Source organism: Labeo rohita, chromosome 23 (assembly GCF_022985175.1).
Source record: "Labeo rohita strain BAU-BD-2019 chromosome 23, IGBB_LRoh.1.0, whole genome shotgun sequence".
NCBI lineage: Eukaryota > Metazoa > Chordata > Actinopteri > Cypriniformes > Cyprinidae > Labeo > Labeo rohita.
Window position 1 is genome coordinate 19,446,793 of NC_066891.1, and position 16,618 is coordinate 19,463,410.

The 16,618-nt window shown below is 37.1% G+C and overlaps 1 protein-coding gene across 1 annotated transcript in view; it reads left to right on the forward strand.

Annotated features, from left to right (window-relative positions):
• arfgef2 (ADP-ribosylation factor guanine nucleotide-exchange factor 2 (brefeldin A-inhibited)) overlaps positions 1-13,264 on the forward strand; it is a 40,424-nt gene extending 27,160 nt beyond the window's left edge. Inside the window, exons 27-39 of the mRNA XM_051096210.1 lie at positions 754-926; positions 1,026-1,186; positions 1,269-1,399; positions 1,490-1,619; positions 3,769-3,904; positions 4,142-4,280; positions 4,583-4,640; positions 4,832-4,946; positions 7,225-7,364; positions 7,783-7,954; positions 8,053-8,191; positions 8,565-8,682; positions 11,679-13,264. Of these exons, the coding sequence (XP_050952167.1) occupies positions 754-926; positions 1,026-1,186; positions 1,269-1,399; positions 1,490-1,619; positions 3,769-3,904; positions 4,142-4,280; positions 4,583-4,640; positions 4,832-4,946; positions 7,225-7,364; positions 7,783-7,954; positions 8,053-8,191; positions 8,565-8,682; positions 11,679-11,843 (1,777 nt within the window). The 3' untranslated portion in view covers positions 11,844-13,264. The remainder of the gene's footprint in view (positions 1-753; positions 927-1,025; positions 1,187-1,268; positions 1,400-1,489; positions 1,620-3,768; positions 3,905-4,141; positions 4,281-4,582; positions 4,641-4,831; positions 4,947-7,224; positions 7,365-7,782; positions 7,955-8,052; positions 8,192-8,564; positions 8,683-11,678) is intronic.
• The last annotated feature ends 3,354 nt before the right edge of the window (positions 13,265-16,618 follow it).

Sequence of the window (16,618 nt, forward strand, 5' to 3'; positions counted from 1 at the left end):
AATATGGTTTAAATAATAATAATAATAATAATAATAATAATAAAATAGGCAAACATGCTGTAATTATATATCAATATGGGCATATAATAACAAAAACAACAATTGACCCAAAATATTGTAATTATATATCAATATGGCTATAAAAAAAAAAAAAATAATAATAATAATAATAATAAACTAATTGTTGTTGTTGTTGTTATTGTTATGAAATAAAAAATGTAAACATTGAAATGATTTTTTTTTTTAGTTTTTTTTTTTAGTTATTATAATATTTCACTGTAAACAAACATGAATATTTAAGAAAAATATAATAATAATATTGCAATACATTTACATTAAAACAAATATTTCACATACATTTTTTGAATATTTTAATATTAAATATTCTTTTAAATATTCAACACTACATTTTTAAAACTAATTTTTTTGTAACTAATTTTCAAACTTTTACTTTGATGGAAAATGATGGAAGCTGTTTCACAGCACATATATTTTTATTTAAATAAATCTCAGCCTTTGCCTTTTCAATAAGAGCACCTATTAAATAAATTTATGATTTCAGTTTTATTTTGATTAATCATGCAGCTCTAACACTGGCAGTGTCATCAAAACTCAATTAGTCTGACACGTTAGCTCATTCAACAGCAAGTTTGAGGCAGAACTAAGTATTCCAGAAATACTATCTGAAGTCATTATTTAGTATATTTTACATTTTAAGCAATGCATTTCAGTTTTTCCTCATACATCCTAAAGGTCGCCCACTATCCGGGACATGGTGATACGTTGTGTGGCCCAGATGGTAAACTCCCAGGCTGCTAATATTCGCTCTGGCTGGAAGAACATCTTCTCTGTGTTCCATCAAGCAGCATCAGATCATGATGAGAACATTGTGGACCTCGCGTTTCAAACCACAGGGCACATAGTTAGTAAGTACCGGAAGATTCACATCATTATTTTAAAACTTCCGTCTGAACATTTAAAAGCAAAACATCATTCTCACATCTATCCTTTCCGTTTCCTCACAGTGAACACATTTCAGCAGCATTTTGCCGCAGCCATCGACTCTTTCCAGGATGCGGTCAAGTGTTTGTCAGAGTTTGTATGTAACGCTGCATTTCCTGACACAAGTATGGAAGCCATTCGACTCATCCGCCACTGCGCTAAATACGTGTCTGACAGGCCGCAGGTAAGTGCTGTCACCTCAGCCTTTGTTACCCATGCCGACTGAGCTTCAAAAGCTACATTTTAGTCACTCTTGTCTTTTTCAGGCACTGAGGGAATACACTAGCGATGACATGAATGTGGCCCCTGGTGACCGCGTTTGGGTGCGAGGCTGGTTCCCCATCCTGTTTGAGCTTTCCTGCATCATCAACCGCTGCAAACTAGACGTCAGGACCAGGTGGGTCCCCATCTTCAACCCTGCTAACATCTTCACTTCCATACAAACAAATTTTGTGGATGTTTGTCTGAGAGTGTTTGTGTGACGCAGGGGTCTGACTGTCATGTTTGAGATCATGAAGAGTTACGGACACACCTTTGAAAAGCACTGGTGGCATGACCTCTTTCGTATCATCTTTCGAATATTTGACAACATGAAGCTCCCTGAGCAGCAAACTGAAGTGAGTATCAATCATTATTACAATCCATTGTACATATTTTGGACTATGGGAGGCATAGGGCTGGTTGATAAAACAATACTGATAATTATCGCGCAATATAAATTTCCTCTAAACGATAACAAGATTTCGATAAATGTTGGATATGTTCTTTATGCAGCAAAGGCGGAAAGAAAGAGCGCTAGTCATTTAAAGCACGCCAGTGGGACAGTTTATGCGCTCGGATCAAAAATCAAATGGTGGCACGAACTTACTAAAGCAGATGCATTCACTCACTGATGAGTTTCCGTCACTAAACCGTGCTGTGAGATCCCGTGTGAAGTGCTTGAATTCAGTGAAGAACACAAATGACTCGCTTTAGCGCTGACAAACAGGAGAAACGCTGCGTGATACAGTCAGAATGCTTTTTAATCCACAGATCACCATAATTTACCATAGATTTACTGCAGTAGCACTAACTGCACAGTGGTATTGTGTCAGAAATGTGGGTGTATTTGTGTCAAATTTTATTATATTATTAATGTAGACATGTATTAAATGTATTGAAGGAGGAGTAATGAAATATAATTAAAGTATTTTTTGTAATTAAGCTATAGCTTTTATGCATTTATACTAAATGTGTTAAGACTACTGTTTTTCATACAAATACATAGAAACCATATTACATTTTTACCATGGTACTGAGGTGCTATACTTGTAGTTTTAACTGTTATTATCATGATCAGCATTTATACTACCTACTCTGGAAGAGCAATGGTTAATTAAAAAAAAAAAAAAAAGAAAAAAACAAACCGTCAGAATAGTTAAATTTCACCATATAAAAATTAGGATTTTTATAATGAACATAAATCTACGTCTGCATCCTAACTCAAGCTACTATGAAATGTGTATTTTTAAGAGACAAAAAAAGTTATTTTATTAATATTATTAGGCAACACAAATCTGTTTCTTGATTTGAAACAGTATTACTCCTTAAAACATGCAGAACTAAGAAATGTTTGTTTCTATTAAAATATTTATTTTGTTAACGAAAAATGACTGGAAAAAGTGTGAAGAATTAAATAAACATGAAGTGTTTGTCATGTTATGACCATAAAGAATATTTTAAAGCCACAATTTACTGTCTGGTTTTTACAACTTTAACACTGTAGCAAAAATCTGCTTTAAACTTGAAAGAAATAAAAATTTGACATTTATCATGATAATTATCGATATCGACTGACATATCATAGGATATTTCATATCGACATATTACTGACATGGCATAATTTTTGGTCATCTCGCCCAGCCTTAGGGCGGCGCCATTATTTTGATGACATCAAATGGTTGAACTCAGTGAGGTACTGGCGCTACCTGTTGCTATTTTTACTGCAGCACAACTTGGAAAATAAAATACTGATACGATGACCACAGCTACTGAAAGAGCTTACAGGTAGCGATGTATATAAGCGTAGGCTTAAAACAAATGCCGTACTATCAATTTTTCCCCACAAGGAGTCTAAACGCCCCCGGATATCGAGTGAAATCCGCACTGAGCGGCGTCATGACATGCGTCAGCATGTTTACATCCTGCCAGGATGGCATCTAGCATTTCTCGTCTCTGCCGTTTGTAAGCTCTTTCAGTAGCTGTGGTCTACTAAAAGCCTCAAAAGGCATCAGGGCTAAAGTGGAGAGAACAAAGACGCTGGTCTTGAGGAAGTTTTATTCGTCCACAGGCATTTTCCTATTCGTTTCTCCTCCTCTTATCGCTAGGAAAGCAGTGGAGACTTACATCGCTTCTCTTGTTGCCCTTTGATTGAAAATCAAAAGCCGCACAATGTGGCATCGCATCACTATTTTAATTTCAGATTGTTGCGGTAAAAATAGTAACAGGTAGCACCAGTAACTCACCGAGTGCAACCTTTTCACGTCAGTTACATAATGCCACCCCCATAGACCAAAATATATATAAAACGATGTGGATATTTTAAAATAATGTAAATCTTTCATCATACTAAGCCATAGAAGTCTTAATACCCAGAGTTCCCTTTAAATGTGCAAGGCACTTTGTTATCCTTCTAACTATAGTGGTTAGTTAGTCTTGATCTCGTTTCGATAGGAAATGTCTTACTTTCACATTGTAAAATAAGATGCATGTTTTTTCTTTTTATAGAAAACAGAATGGATGACGACAACATGTAACCACGCCCTCTACGCTATCTGCGATGTGTTCACGCAATTCTACGAGCCTCTTAGCGAGGTGCTGCTGGCGGATATTTTTGCCCAGCTGCAGTGGTGTGTGAAACAAGGTGGGAATTTCACGAATCTGTTGAGCTAATCACGAGGGAGAGTTTAGGAATTTTAAGACATTGCCCTGCTACTTGCTGTACTTCATTCCAGATGGACATTTCAAATGTGACGCCTACACATGTCACATTTGGAGAAACATATTGGCCCAGTGGGTGGTAGTGTTTTAAATCACCAGGGTGTGGTGATACAGGGAAAGTGTTAGTGTGTTACACTCACAACTCCGCCTCTGTTCTCAGATAATGAGCAGCTGGCACGGTCAGGTACAAACTGTCTGGAGAACCTGGTGATCCTGAACGGGGAGAAGTTCAGTCCGGAGGTGTGGGACGTCACCTGCGCCTGCATGCTGGATATCTTCCAGACCACCAGCCCTCATGCGTATGACACTTGCACACCACCATCTGTTTCAATGACACTTAACGGCCTTCCGTCTGGATGTGTTTTGATTAGAGCTGTCGATCGATCTCTGAAAAAACACATACACAAAAACACTCACAGGAACTACATGATATGCCAATTAATTAAAATAAATTCTGGTCACACCAACATATTCCAACTCTTGACAGGTGTTGACATGACCACTGATATTGAAATCAGAGTGTTTGAACAGGCTGTTCAAGCTCCTGTAGCTCTGCTTATGAAATGCTCTCTCAGTTTGGTTCTGACTTTGCTCTTAACAGCTTGCTGACATGGCGACCAGCTGGACAGGAAGAGGAGGTGGGAGAAGGGAAACACATGGTGAGATCACAATAACATAAATAAATATTGCGAATACACACAAATAATAAGCCACCTCCTTTATTCTGTCATATACTGTGTCCTACGTTCTGCTAACACTACGACACACCCACCAGACTTTGCTTGCTATTTATAGTAGACATTTGCATATTAGGCTCTGGTTTTCATATGTTTGTCTGTGGGTTTTTTAGGATGTTGAGTTTGATTCTCAGTCTCAGAGCAGCTTTGAAAGGACTCTTTCAGAGAGAGGACACAGTCAGATGTCCACCGCCAGTGATGAAACATGGAAAGGAAAGTCCCAAACCAGTACGTACAGCTGCAGTGCAAGATTTCTATTTTAAATAAATGCTCTTATTTTGAACTTCATTAAAGAATCCTTATTTCCGCAAATGTTAGGCAGAACAACTCTTAAAAAAAAAAAAAAAAAAAAAGCATATTACTAATATGCTGTTTTTTAACAGCATATTAGTAAGATTTCTAAAGGATCATGTGACACTGAAATCTTGAGTAATGGTTGCTGAAAATTCAGCTTTGTGATCACAAGAATAAGTTACATTTTAAAATATATTCAAATATACTGTTATTTTAAAAGGAACCCGGGATATTAAGATTTGTTTGGCTTAATAAAGCATAAATGATGTCTCTTACTAAAATATGTAGTAGAAAGCCTGAAAGGTTTTTATATATATATTTTGGACTTTGGTGCCATTATTTCAACTATGTCAAAAGGTTGCACTCTGTGAGCTACTGGCGCTGCATGTTTCTATTTTTTTACTATAACACAACTCAGAAAATAAAGTACTGATACAGTGCCACATTTTGTGGCTTTTGGTTGTAATTTTCAGAAGACCAACAATATTAGTGATGTAAGTCTTCACTGCTTTCCTAGCAGTAAGAGGAGGAGAAAAGAATGTGAAGATACCTGTGGATAAATAAAACTTCCTAAAGACCAGCGTCTTTGTTCTCTCCACTTTAGCCCTGATGCCTTTTAGGCTTTCATTAGACCACAGCTACTGAAAGAGCTTACAAACGGCAGAGACAAGAAATCCTAGATGCCATCTTGGCAGGATGTATATGTTTGTTATGACGCTGCAGTCACTGAAGAAGTTTCTCAGCGTGGGTTTCACTCGATATCGGGTGGCATTTAAACTCCTTGTGGCAAAAAATCTGTTACGGCATTTGGTTTATGCTTTCACGTTGCTTCCCAAACGGACAAGGCTTTTTTTTTTCTTTTTTTTTTTTTATACTTGTACTGTTCTTCAGTGTTGGGGGTAACTCATTAGAGTAACGTGAGTTATGTAATAATATTGCTTTTTCCAAATAACTAGTAGAGTAACGCATTACTTAATTGACAAGAAAATATCTTTTATAAAATAAATTTTCTTTAATAAGTAACGGCAGTTACTTTTCCCCCCATTTATTGATTAAAAGCTCTCTTTTCCCCATGTTGAGAGAAATCGGGAGTAAGATGTTAGCTTTAGAATAAATGTGAACATGCGTTAATTCATCTCACTCACAAAAAACAGATTCAGTATTCCTCAAAATGAATAAAAATAGTGAAATTTAACTAAGAATATGATGCAAACCTGCAATAATTAAATGTTAAATAATAGAAATATCCTTTATGCATTTAATCCCATTTTATTAACCGATGTCTTTGCTGCCGACCTTCAATGATCCAATTCAGACATTTGTTTTTCTTTTTTATTGCTGAAGAGTTGACATTTGTTTCTTCTGCGGTCTACTGTACAGACATGAATTTACTTTTCTCAAAGCCTGAGGCTTTTGTTGTGAAAAGGCTTTTACATTTGCCAAAAATAGAACTTTTTATATTAAAAACAAACAAGCAAGCCCTGCCCAGATTTAAAAAGTAACACAAAAGTAAAGTAATGCATTACTTTACATAAAAAGTAACTAAGTAATGTAATTAGTTACTTTTTTAGAGAGTAACTCAATAATGCATTACTTTGAAAAGTAACTTTCCCCAACACTGCTGTTTTTTTTAAATGAGTATTTGTCCTTTAAAACCATTGGGAATCACAGGTGAGAAGTCGTTATTTGACGGTACAAGGCTTCTCTTATGATAAATGAGTTGATAAATTAAAAACTGTACAATGTGATTAAGGCTAGACATTGCAGGTGAATAGGGTAAAAAAAAAAAAAGTTGATAGCTGATAGTTTCAAACCTAACCTCATGCCACACAGCTTGCCTACTTTGTCCAAAATATAAAGAAGTCTGATAAGCTGCTGAAGCCACATAATCGCTTAGAGTTTCCACCAACAGCTACATTATCTTCGAACAATATGACCTCTTCCTCTTTTAAAGTCGGCATGCTACGGAAATCACGACTGACTTTTGTTCCCTATTGCTGACATTCATCCATGTGAGACTGCTCATTGAATAAGCAAAAATTATGTGGATTTCATTTTGTCCATTGTCCAACGGACTGAATGGAGGCTGAACTGAATTATGAATGTGAAATAAAACAACAACGGACAACCTTGTTGCCCAATCCTCATGCCGCCTTACACATCACCTTTCTGTCAAGAGTTACTAACATGTTACTTTCCTACTCTGATTTAGGAGTCTCGGACCACAGGCTGTTTGCAGGGCTGCTTATAAAGTGCGTCGTACAGCTAGAGTTAATTCAGACCATAGACAACATTGTATTCTATCCGGCTACCAGCAAGAGAGAGGATGCTGAGAACATGGCTGCTGCTCAGGTGTGTTCACATAAAACCTTATGAACTGACATGTTTACATTTGAAATTCATTTAATCAAATGTGATAATGCAACCTGTGTAAACAGGCCTTCATGGTGTTGACACCATGGCTTAGTTATCCACCATAGTGGAAAATAACAGGAAGAATATCGAAGTGCAGTAAACGGTGAAACAGTTTGCACTACAAACCAGTGTGTTCATAATTAAGATAATACATTAAAATAATATGGTAAGACACACCAGTTTGCAATATCAAGCAGCAAAACGAGTTTTTTGTGCAGATAGCTGGAAGTGGATGAGACCGGAAGCCAGACACAACATTTTTTTACGAATGGCTGCACTCACTCTTATGAGAAAAATAAGGTGGATAGCGTGCTAAATTTAAGTATATTTTGTTCTGTCTCCATGTGTTTCTCAGCGAGATGCACTTGAGCAAGCAGAAGAGGGAGAGACGGAGCCTGATCAGGGCATGTACAGACACCTGTCGTCACAGCACCTCTTCAAACTGCTTGACTGCCTCCTTGAGTCCCACAGGTTTGCCAAGGACTTCAACTCGAACAATGAGCAGAGGACAGCGCTCTGGAGAGCAGGTCTGCGCTCTTTTATCTCCTCGTCTGGGTTGTGGTAATGCTGTCATAAATAGATGTCTTTTTTTATTGTGCGTGTCTTTTATTAATCTTGCATGTAGGCTTTAAGGGGAAGTCAAAACCGAATCTTCTGAAGCAGGAGACCAGCAGTCTCGCCTGCAGTCTGAGGATCCTCTTTCGCATGTACTCCGACACGCAGCTGCAAGACTCCTGGCCAGACATCCAGACACGCCTGCTGCAGTGAGTGCAGCCGTCTGCCTCATTCATTAATCACGCCCGTTCACAACACAAAGACATCTGCTTTTATACAATACAATCTGTGCTGTGTGTTCAGATACACCTATTGTTTGAAGAAATTGCATTCGTTATTATTTCGTATGGTTGTTTCAGTTATATTGACGTCATGAACATGACTTGAAAGCATTAAATACAGGTGCTGCACTCATGACTGTGTGTAATAATCAGATCAGCTGTATGACTATTAAAAAAGCGGTAGGAGCTGTTTTATGTAAAACATTGAGGGATGAGTCATATAATCAAGTTCTCTGATTTACATGTGCTGTACAGGAAGGTATTTGGACAGTAATAATGTGTGTTTGTGTGTTTGATTTAGGGTGTGTAGTGAAGCCCTGGCTTACTTCATCAGTCTTACCTCAGAGAGTCACCGAGAAGCCTGGACGAGCCTCCTGCTTCTGCTCCTCACCCGGACACTCAGACTGCCTGATGACAAAGTAATAACACATAAACAAACACACCCTCTCACTGAGCCAAAACATCATATGCAGGGCCCAAAATTAACTTTTTGCCTCACCGGCCAATAAATATTTTTACCAGGTGTGAATCAGACAGTAGGGTTGCCCCCTAATAGTCAAATAACCGTTGGTTGACAAGAAGAGGCTTGGTTATTAGTCGCTTAGTCACGGAAAAAAAATTTCCGCAGGAAGTGGCAAAGTCATGCAGTCCATGACGTACATATCGTAAAGGCTGGTCTATGTGGTAATATAGTACGTTAGGCAGGACATCCAAACGCTCACCTGTCTTTTCATCTCAAAGATACATGTAGTAGCAACTTTACGTGGCTGCTCAATCTAATGTTAACCTAGTAATATGTGCGTGTCTGTGCGGAGTGTGGAAGCTGAACAGTAGTGCGCTTACTGCATGACAGATGGAGGCGCCGGTGCGGTCACTCGCCCTTAAAATACTCCGTCATTTTTGGTCATACAGATAAAAGTAATAAATCTATTGAATCTGTAAAGACTACGTTTATTTGTGTGCACTCACAATAACAACGAAATGTTGTGTCTTTGTGAAATAATTAAAGCAAACAGGATGTTCTTTCTGCCGTCTTGGTCTCTGTGAACTGGAGCGCGAAACTTCGAAACTCTGTGTATACTGCTTACAGATATGAAAAAAATCGTATGAAACATGCATACAGGCGCATCACTACTGTGGAGATGATGAGTCAGTGTCACCGACTTCATCTCTTAAGCCGGAAACAAAGAAAGCACTAGTTTATCAATAAATTATTAAAAGGTTAATGCAGTCTCCTTGCTGTTTTTCACTGTAGCAAGCTTTTTTTTTTTTTTTGCATGTGCTTGAGCGCTTAATTAGGCTATGTAGGCAATTAAAGGCTCATTATTATGATTCATGTGGTTTATTAATAAGCGTGTGACTAATAGTTGACTAATGCTTAAAATGAATGATTACTAGTTAAAAGAAAAATTTTTATTTGAGGGCAGCCCTAGTGATTTGACTTGTGAAAATTCTGAAATGAAAACTTTTGCATTAATTACTCTCACTTGTGATGTTCCAAACCCACAAGACCTTTGTTCATCTTCAGAGAACAAATGAAGATTTTTTTGGATGAAATCCAAGAGCTTTCTGACCCTGCATAGACAGCAATGCAACTGACACGTTCAAGGCCCGGAAAGGTAGTAAAGACATCAAAAAGACAATAAAAATAACTTTTTTCAACAATTTCTTCTTTTTCGTGTCCGCATGCATCATGGTGCTCTAGTGAACTTGTACTTAAGACACAAAAGAAAATAAATTGTTGAAGTCATTATTATTGGGGTTTTTTGCACAAAAAAGTATTTTCGTAGCTTAATACCTTTAAAGCTGAATCACTGATGTCACATGGACTATTTTAACGATGTCCTTACTACCTTACTTGGCCTTGAACATGTCAGTTGCGTTGCCGTCTATGCAGGTTCAGAAAGCTCTTGGATTTCATCAAAAATATCTTGTGTTTCGAAGATGAACATGAGTTCATGAGTTTAGAATGACATGAGAGTGAGTAATTATTGACAGAGTTTCATTTTTGGGTGAACTAACCCTTTAAATAATAATAAAAATACTTGTGTTTTTTTTCTTTTTAAATTTGAAATATTCAACATATTTGGCACAGCATGAAGTTTATATATGATGTTTTATATACATGTTATATATATGAGTCACAACAACACAGGTTGTATGTCTTGTTTTTACAATTCAACTTGAGGTCCCTGATTACAAATAGTGGTGCATTTCTTACCTTTCATGTGTTTTTTATTGAGAAATATTGACATTGAGCAAGAAAAACAGAGTGCAACAATAATGTTCATATTAACCATACAGGTGAGTCTGATAATTAGCTAGTGGGTGTTATTTCCTGTAGAAAAAAAAAATGTTTTGGATATCTCTCTTATCTTTCAGGAGTGTGACTCTGAGTTGAGGCTTTTATTACAGGAAGCACCCTGCTGAAACAGCAGCTTGTCAGCGTGATGACCTTTATATGTAAAATAGACCTATTCTGTTACGCAGACAAACCACAGGCAGCCCTGGGGATCTTCCCTGTCCATAACTAAAATACACTTTTCCATTCATCACTGTTTTGATAATATCAGGCATTCCCATCAGCATTCCTCTCTCTCCAGACTGACACTCTGCTAAAAGGTCTTTAAGGGAAACCCCTAACTGACAAGAGTTAACACTTTAATTTAAACGTCCATTGAAGTGGTTCTAAACACGCAGTGTTATTCCATGTTGACGTAATTTCAGTTGAAACAACAAGACAGGGTGGAACGTATAAAGCAGTCCCGCCTTCTTTTTTTAAATAGTCAGTAGCACTTTATTTATATCACAGCTTGGGCCAGAGCCATTGAGCTGGATAAAGCTGCATTTGACAGCGTATAACAGAGACGAATTGAATCCATATCGCTATAAATATATACCATTCTGTGTAGAATTTAAATGGGTTTGATACGTTTTGTGATCTGCGCCGACTCACGCATTTGATCCGCTCCGTGATATTGTGTCTCTGGACTGGAGCAGGCTGTGCACGTTGCAGCGCTTCGTGTGAAACAGTGCGAAACCAGACTTCATTCACCCCAATTGAAAGCATATTGAAGCACATTGTCTGAATTGTCCTCTATCCCCTATATAGTGGACCACATGTCATTCAACGTACAGAAAATACTAATTTTGTGAACAAGTGACCGATTTCAGAAAGTTTGATGAGAAGCTGAAGTGCAGGGTGATGTCATCAAAATCATTAATCCATATTGGAGGAAGTTAGAGACTGTCTTGAATGCGTGTAACTTGTTTTAAAACACACTAGCTTATAGATAACCTTAAGGCGTATTCCGGCTGAAAATCTTCAATTTTGATTTCATTGTGACTTTAAAATGTAAGGAAAATGAAACCTGCGTCTCTGCATGAATGTCTAACATTGTCTTCTCGCTTTCAGTTCAAGCCTCACGCCTCCTGCTACTACCACCATCTGTGTGAGATGATGCAGTTCGACCTCATTCCGGAGCTTCGCGCAGCTTTGCGGCGATTTTTCCTTCGCATCGGTTCCGTCTTCCACATCGCCGCTCCCGAATTGGGCAGAGCGCAGCCTTCGTCATCATAACTTTGATTAAAAACAGAATAGAAATGAACTGGGAAGAAGCAGAGCTGTAAAGCGGTTGCATGGTCAGCACCTACAAGCCTCTGCTGTGATTCGAAGGACTGTACAGGAGTGCAGGATGACTGTGTGTGTGACTGTCCCATACTTTTCTCTGCCAGTCCTGAATCATTGCCGTCAGTCGCTCCCCTATGAGAGAAAACAGCACTGTGACCCAGCAGGGTGACGCTTCTGCTGTGTCATCCGTCTGTGTTGTTAGAGTCACGAGTCATATTTGTTTATTTTTATTTTGACTTTCTTCTGGATGCCTGCGAAAATAATTTATTACCAGTACTGCTGTATATCTGGTTTCTGATCGTCTGTTGATTTCATTGTTTTGGCTTTTGTCCTCTCTGTAAATTTTTGTCTGTTTTAAAAGCTGAAGAAAGATAGACATACAGAAATGAGATCATCCCGTTATTAGGAGCTTGCAAATGACACCCGATGTGCAATGAACTTGTGCCAGTGAATAATGGCACGATATATTACGGTCCATAAATACCCATTATCATTGTCCTTTATTGATTTATCATACAATTAAACAATCATCTCTGATTTAAATCTATTCAAACAACCCCATAGACGTTTTTGCATTTAAAATGCTTTTATTTTGGGGTAAAACAATTGGTTTCGGTGTGTTCACACTAAAGCCCAAATTGTTCTAAGAATGTAACAGTTGCTTTCAAAGCATTTGGTGTTTATTTTACACATGTCAGTACTTACGCTTGCTAATCCAGACTGGCAGACACTACCATTCCTTACATACCACACATCTTTCTCATTTGGTTTCCATCATATTTAGATTTATGTTGTTTTTTTTCATATTTATCATTGAAATCTTAAGACATCTATTGAATATTTAATTTTAGTGCACTAAAGTTTGCCTAATAGATTTTTTTTAATATTTCATCTTTGCAAGTGCTGTTCGCTCTTGATTTGGAGTCAGACTGAATCAGCAAGTTTACGTGATGGATGCCAGTCATGATGTCATTATCAAAAAACAAGTGAAGTGGGAGAAATACAGAAATACAAATGTACTGTATAATCCAGGTATATCTTCATTAAACCCCAGCAGCATATGACTTATTAGTGTATTACCAGTGTAGATCCAACTCCCAATTCATTTTCACTAAAGGATGTATTTCATTCTTGAAGTGCATTTAAATATTTTCTGAAAAGCATTCCTTCCCTTGCTACTATGGATGTCTACTTTGCCTCCCTTGAGACTGGGAAATATAAATATATATAGTATATGAAGAAATACGACGTGTAAAGTTTTCATGTAAAATATACAGAATAATGTTCAACTCTATACATATTGTGATGTAATCTTACAAGCATTTGGTGAAGTAATCAATAAAGTTTGAATTCTGAACCATTGAATTTTCTCCTACCTGTAGATGTTGTTTCTTTTATATTAACACTTTCAATGAGGCGTCTAAAACAGAGTAATGTTTAAAATATCAGTAAGCTAGTATATATAAAATCATCATTTAGTGGGTACTTGCAATTGGGAGGCAGCTGTCCTGAACCCTAACCCCTAAATTTCAACTTAAGAAAATGATATTGACATAATGTTTTCAATTATTTTTTTTAAATAAAAAAAAATACTTATTTTATATTTTCTTTGTAAAATATGAAACTTTATGTAAAAAAAAAAAAAAGTCTAGCATTTTCATGTCACTAATGAAAGAGTGTATGTTTTAGTCCATTGGCTAAGACTGATTTTAACTACACCCCTAAATTTATGATCAGGAAATATTTACAGGTGCATCTCAATAAACTAGAAACTCAAAATGTGAAACTTGTGTATTAAATTCACTGCACACAGGCTGAAGTAGTACGTCTTTGGTTCTTTTAATTGTAATGATTTTGGCTCACATTTAATAAAAACCCACCAATTCACTCTCAACAAATTAGAATACTTCTTAAGACCAATAAAAAACATTTTTAGTGAATTGTTGGCCTTCTGGAAAGTATGTTCATTTACTGTATATGTACTCAATACTTGGTAGGGGCTCCTTTTGCCTTAATTACTGCCTCAATTCGGTGTGGCATGGAGGTGATCAGTCTGTGGCACTGCTGAGGTGGTATGGAAGCCCAGGTTTCTTTGACAATGACCTTCAGCTCATCTGCATTTTTTGGTCTCTTGTTTCTCATTTTCCTCTTGACAATACCCCATAGATTCTCTATGGGGTTCAGGTCTGGTGAGTTTGCTGGCCAGTCAGGCACAATGACACCATGGTCATTTAACCAACTTTTGGTGCTTTTGGCAGTGTGGGCAGGTGCCAAATCCTGCTGGAAAATGAAATCAGCATCTTTAAAAAGCTGGTCAGCAGAAGGAAGCATGAAGTGCTCTAAAACTTCGTGGTAAACGTGTGTAGTGAATTTGGTTTTCAAAAAACATGGTGGACCAACACCAGCAGATGACATTGCACCCCAAATCATCACAAACTCTGGAAACTTAACACTGGACTTCAAGCAACTTGGGCTATGAGCTTCTCCACCCTTCCTCCAGACTCTAGGACCTTGGTTTCCAAATGAAATACAAAACTTGCTCTCATCTGAAAAGAGGACTTTGGAGCACTGGGCAACAGTTCATTTCTTCTTCTCCTTAGCCCAGGTAAGACGCCTCTGACGTTGTCTGTGGTTCAGGAGTGGCTTAACAAGAGGCAACAAGAGGACAACTGTAGCCAAATTCCTTGACACGTCTGTGTGTGGTGACTCTTGATGCCTTGACCCCAGCCTCAGTCCATTCCTTGTGAAGTTCACCCAAATTCTTGAATCGATTTTGCTTGACAAGCCTCTCAAGGCTGTGGTTCTCCCGGTTGGTTTTGCATCTTTTTCTTCCACACTTTTTCCTTCCACTCAACTTTCTGTTAACATGCTTGGATGCAGCACTCCGTGAACAGCCAGCTTCTTTGGTAATGAATGTTTGTGGCTTACCCTCCTTGTGAAGGGTGTCAATGATTGTCTTCTGGACAACTGTCAGATCAGCAGTCTTCTCCATGATTGTGTAGCCTAGTGAACCAAACTAAGAGACCATTTTGAAGGCTCAGGAAACCTTTTCAGGTGTTTTGAGTTGATTAGCTGATTGGCATGTCACCATATTCTGATTTGTTGAGATAGTGAATTGGTGGGTTTTTGTTAAATATGAGCCAAAATCATCACAATTAAAAGACTTAAACTACTTCAGTCTGTGTGCACTGAATTTATTTAATACACGAGTTTCACAATTTGAGTTGAATTACTGAAATGAACTTTTCCACGACATTCTAATTTATTGAGATGCACCTGTATGTGTCACTCTCTCTCATAGCTCCATGGTGAGTAGAAAGGCCCCATCATTTTGAGGTAAATGTGTTCAAAAGTATGAAAGATCTGTGTGTAACTTTAAAGAATGTCACTACCAAACACCATTTTTCTATAATTAAACACTGGCTAGCTAGCCATGTACTGATTAGCATGTTTGAGCTAGGTTCAAAAGTATCTGAAATTGTCACTACCGAAACAGTCACGATCGAAACATGTCATCACTGTTTCAGTAGTGACAAAAATGAGCACATAATCCTTTATTTGGGGGAAATAATCTAAATTTATGAACAGTTTTAGTAGTGTTTCAGTATGTAGGTTCAAATTCTGTAATGTGATGTGGTCGCTACCAAACCATTACTGTCACTACCGAAACATTGGATGTTTTGTCAAAAATAAAGTATAACAAATTACCAACTAAGATGTTATGATAGTGTTTGGTTCAATGTATATTTAAACTAATTAATCTTTGTATATTCAAACAAATGAATCCTAAAATCTGTATGATCAACTTTTTCCCTATTACAAAGAAAAATTGGATATATAATACAACAAATCTCCCAAATCACACTTGAAATATTGTTAAAATTGTAATTGTTATTGATTTACCTCAGATTGTTAAAAAATAAAATAGCAAAAAATATATATTGACAACCTAGATGTAAAAAAGTCTTAATAGGTCAGTATAACCCTAGTTATAATATATATTACAGTGTTTCGATAGTGACAAATTAGGGGAGAGAGGACAAATATTTCAAAACTTGATGAATATACACAATTACTAGGAATGTATATCTTGGATACAATTTGTACACATACAAAATCTGTGGGGAAAAAGACACTTTTTCCAAGATGCTTCCAACTCTAGACTTTGAACCAATTCTGTAACATGGCCCATATATAATGTAATAATGTTTGGTTTTTTTTATACCAGGGATCTAATGTTTGACCGAGAGTCTGTGTAGAGAGTCCCAACACCAGCATATCAAATAAAAAATGTAATTTTAATTAATAAAGCGAAGATTTGTCCTCATTTAAATGCGCCACAGGGTGTCGCTGTCACAGTTTGACGCATTACGCGCGTTTTGGGGTAACAAAGGTTACCATAGTAATTCTGCCACTCTTTGTTTAGTGAGCTCAAGCCGTTACGCTTATTTAAAACGTACATTATTAACGCCAGTTAAGTATACATATCCAAATATTTGTAGTTAGATGAATCAAGTTATTGAATAATATGAATTCAAGACAACATAATGTGTAAAAGTTGCGAGTTCGTTAAGATTTAGTCATCAGTATTAACACCGAATGACGTCTCAACATTTCAAAACAACCGAATGTTGCTTTTCAAATAATAATACGTTTAATTAACGACTTTGGAGTGAGTAAAATAGTTCACAAGCCAGCATACTCAGTTCTACATCTGCTGTAAT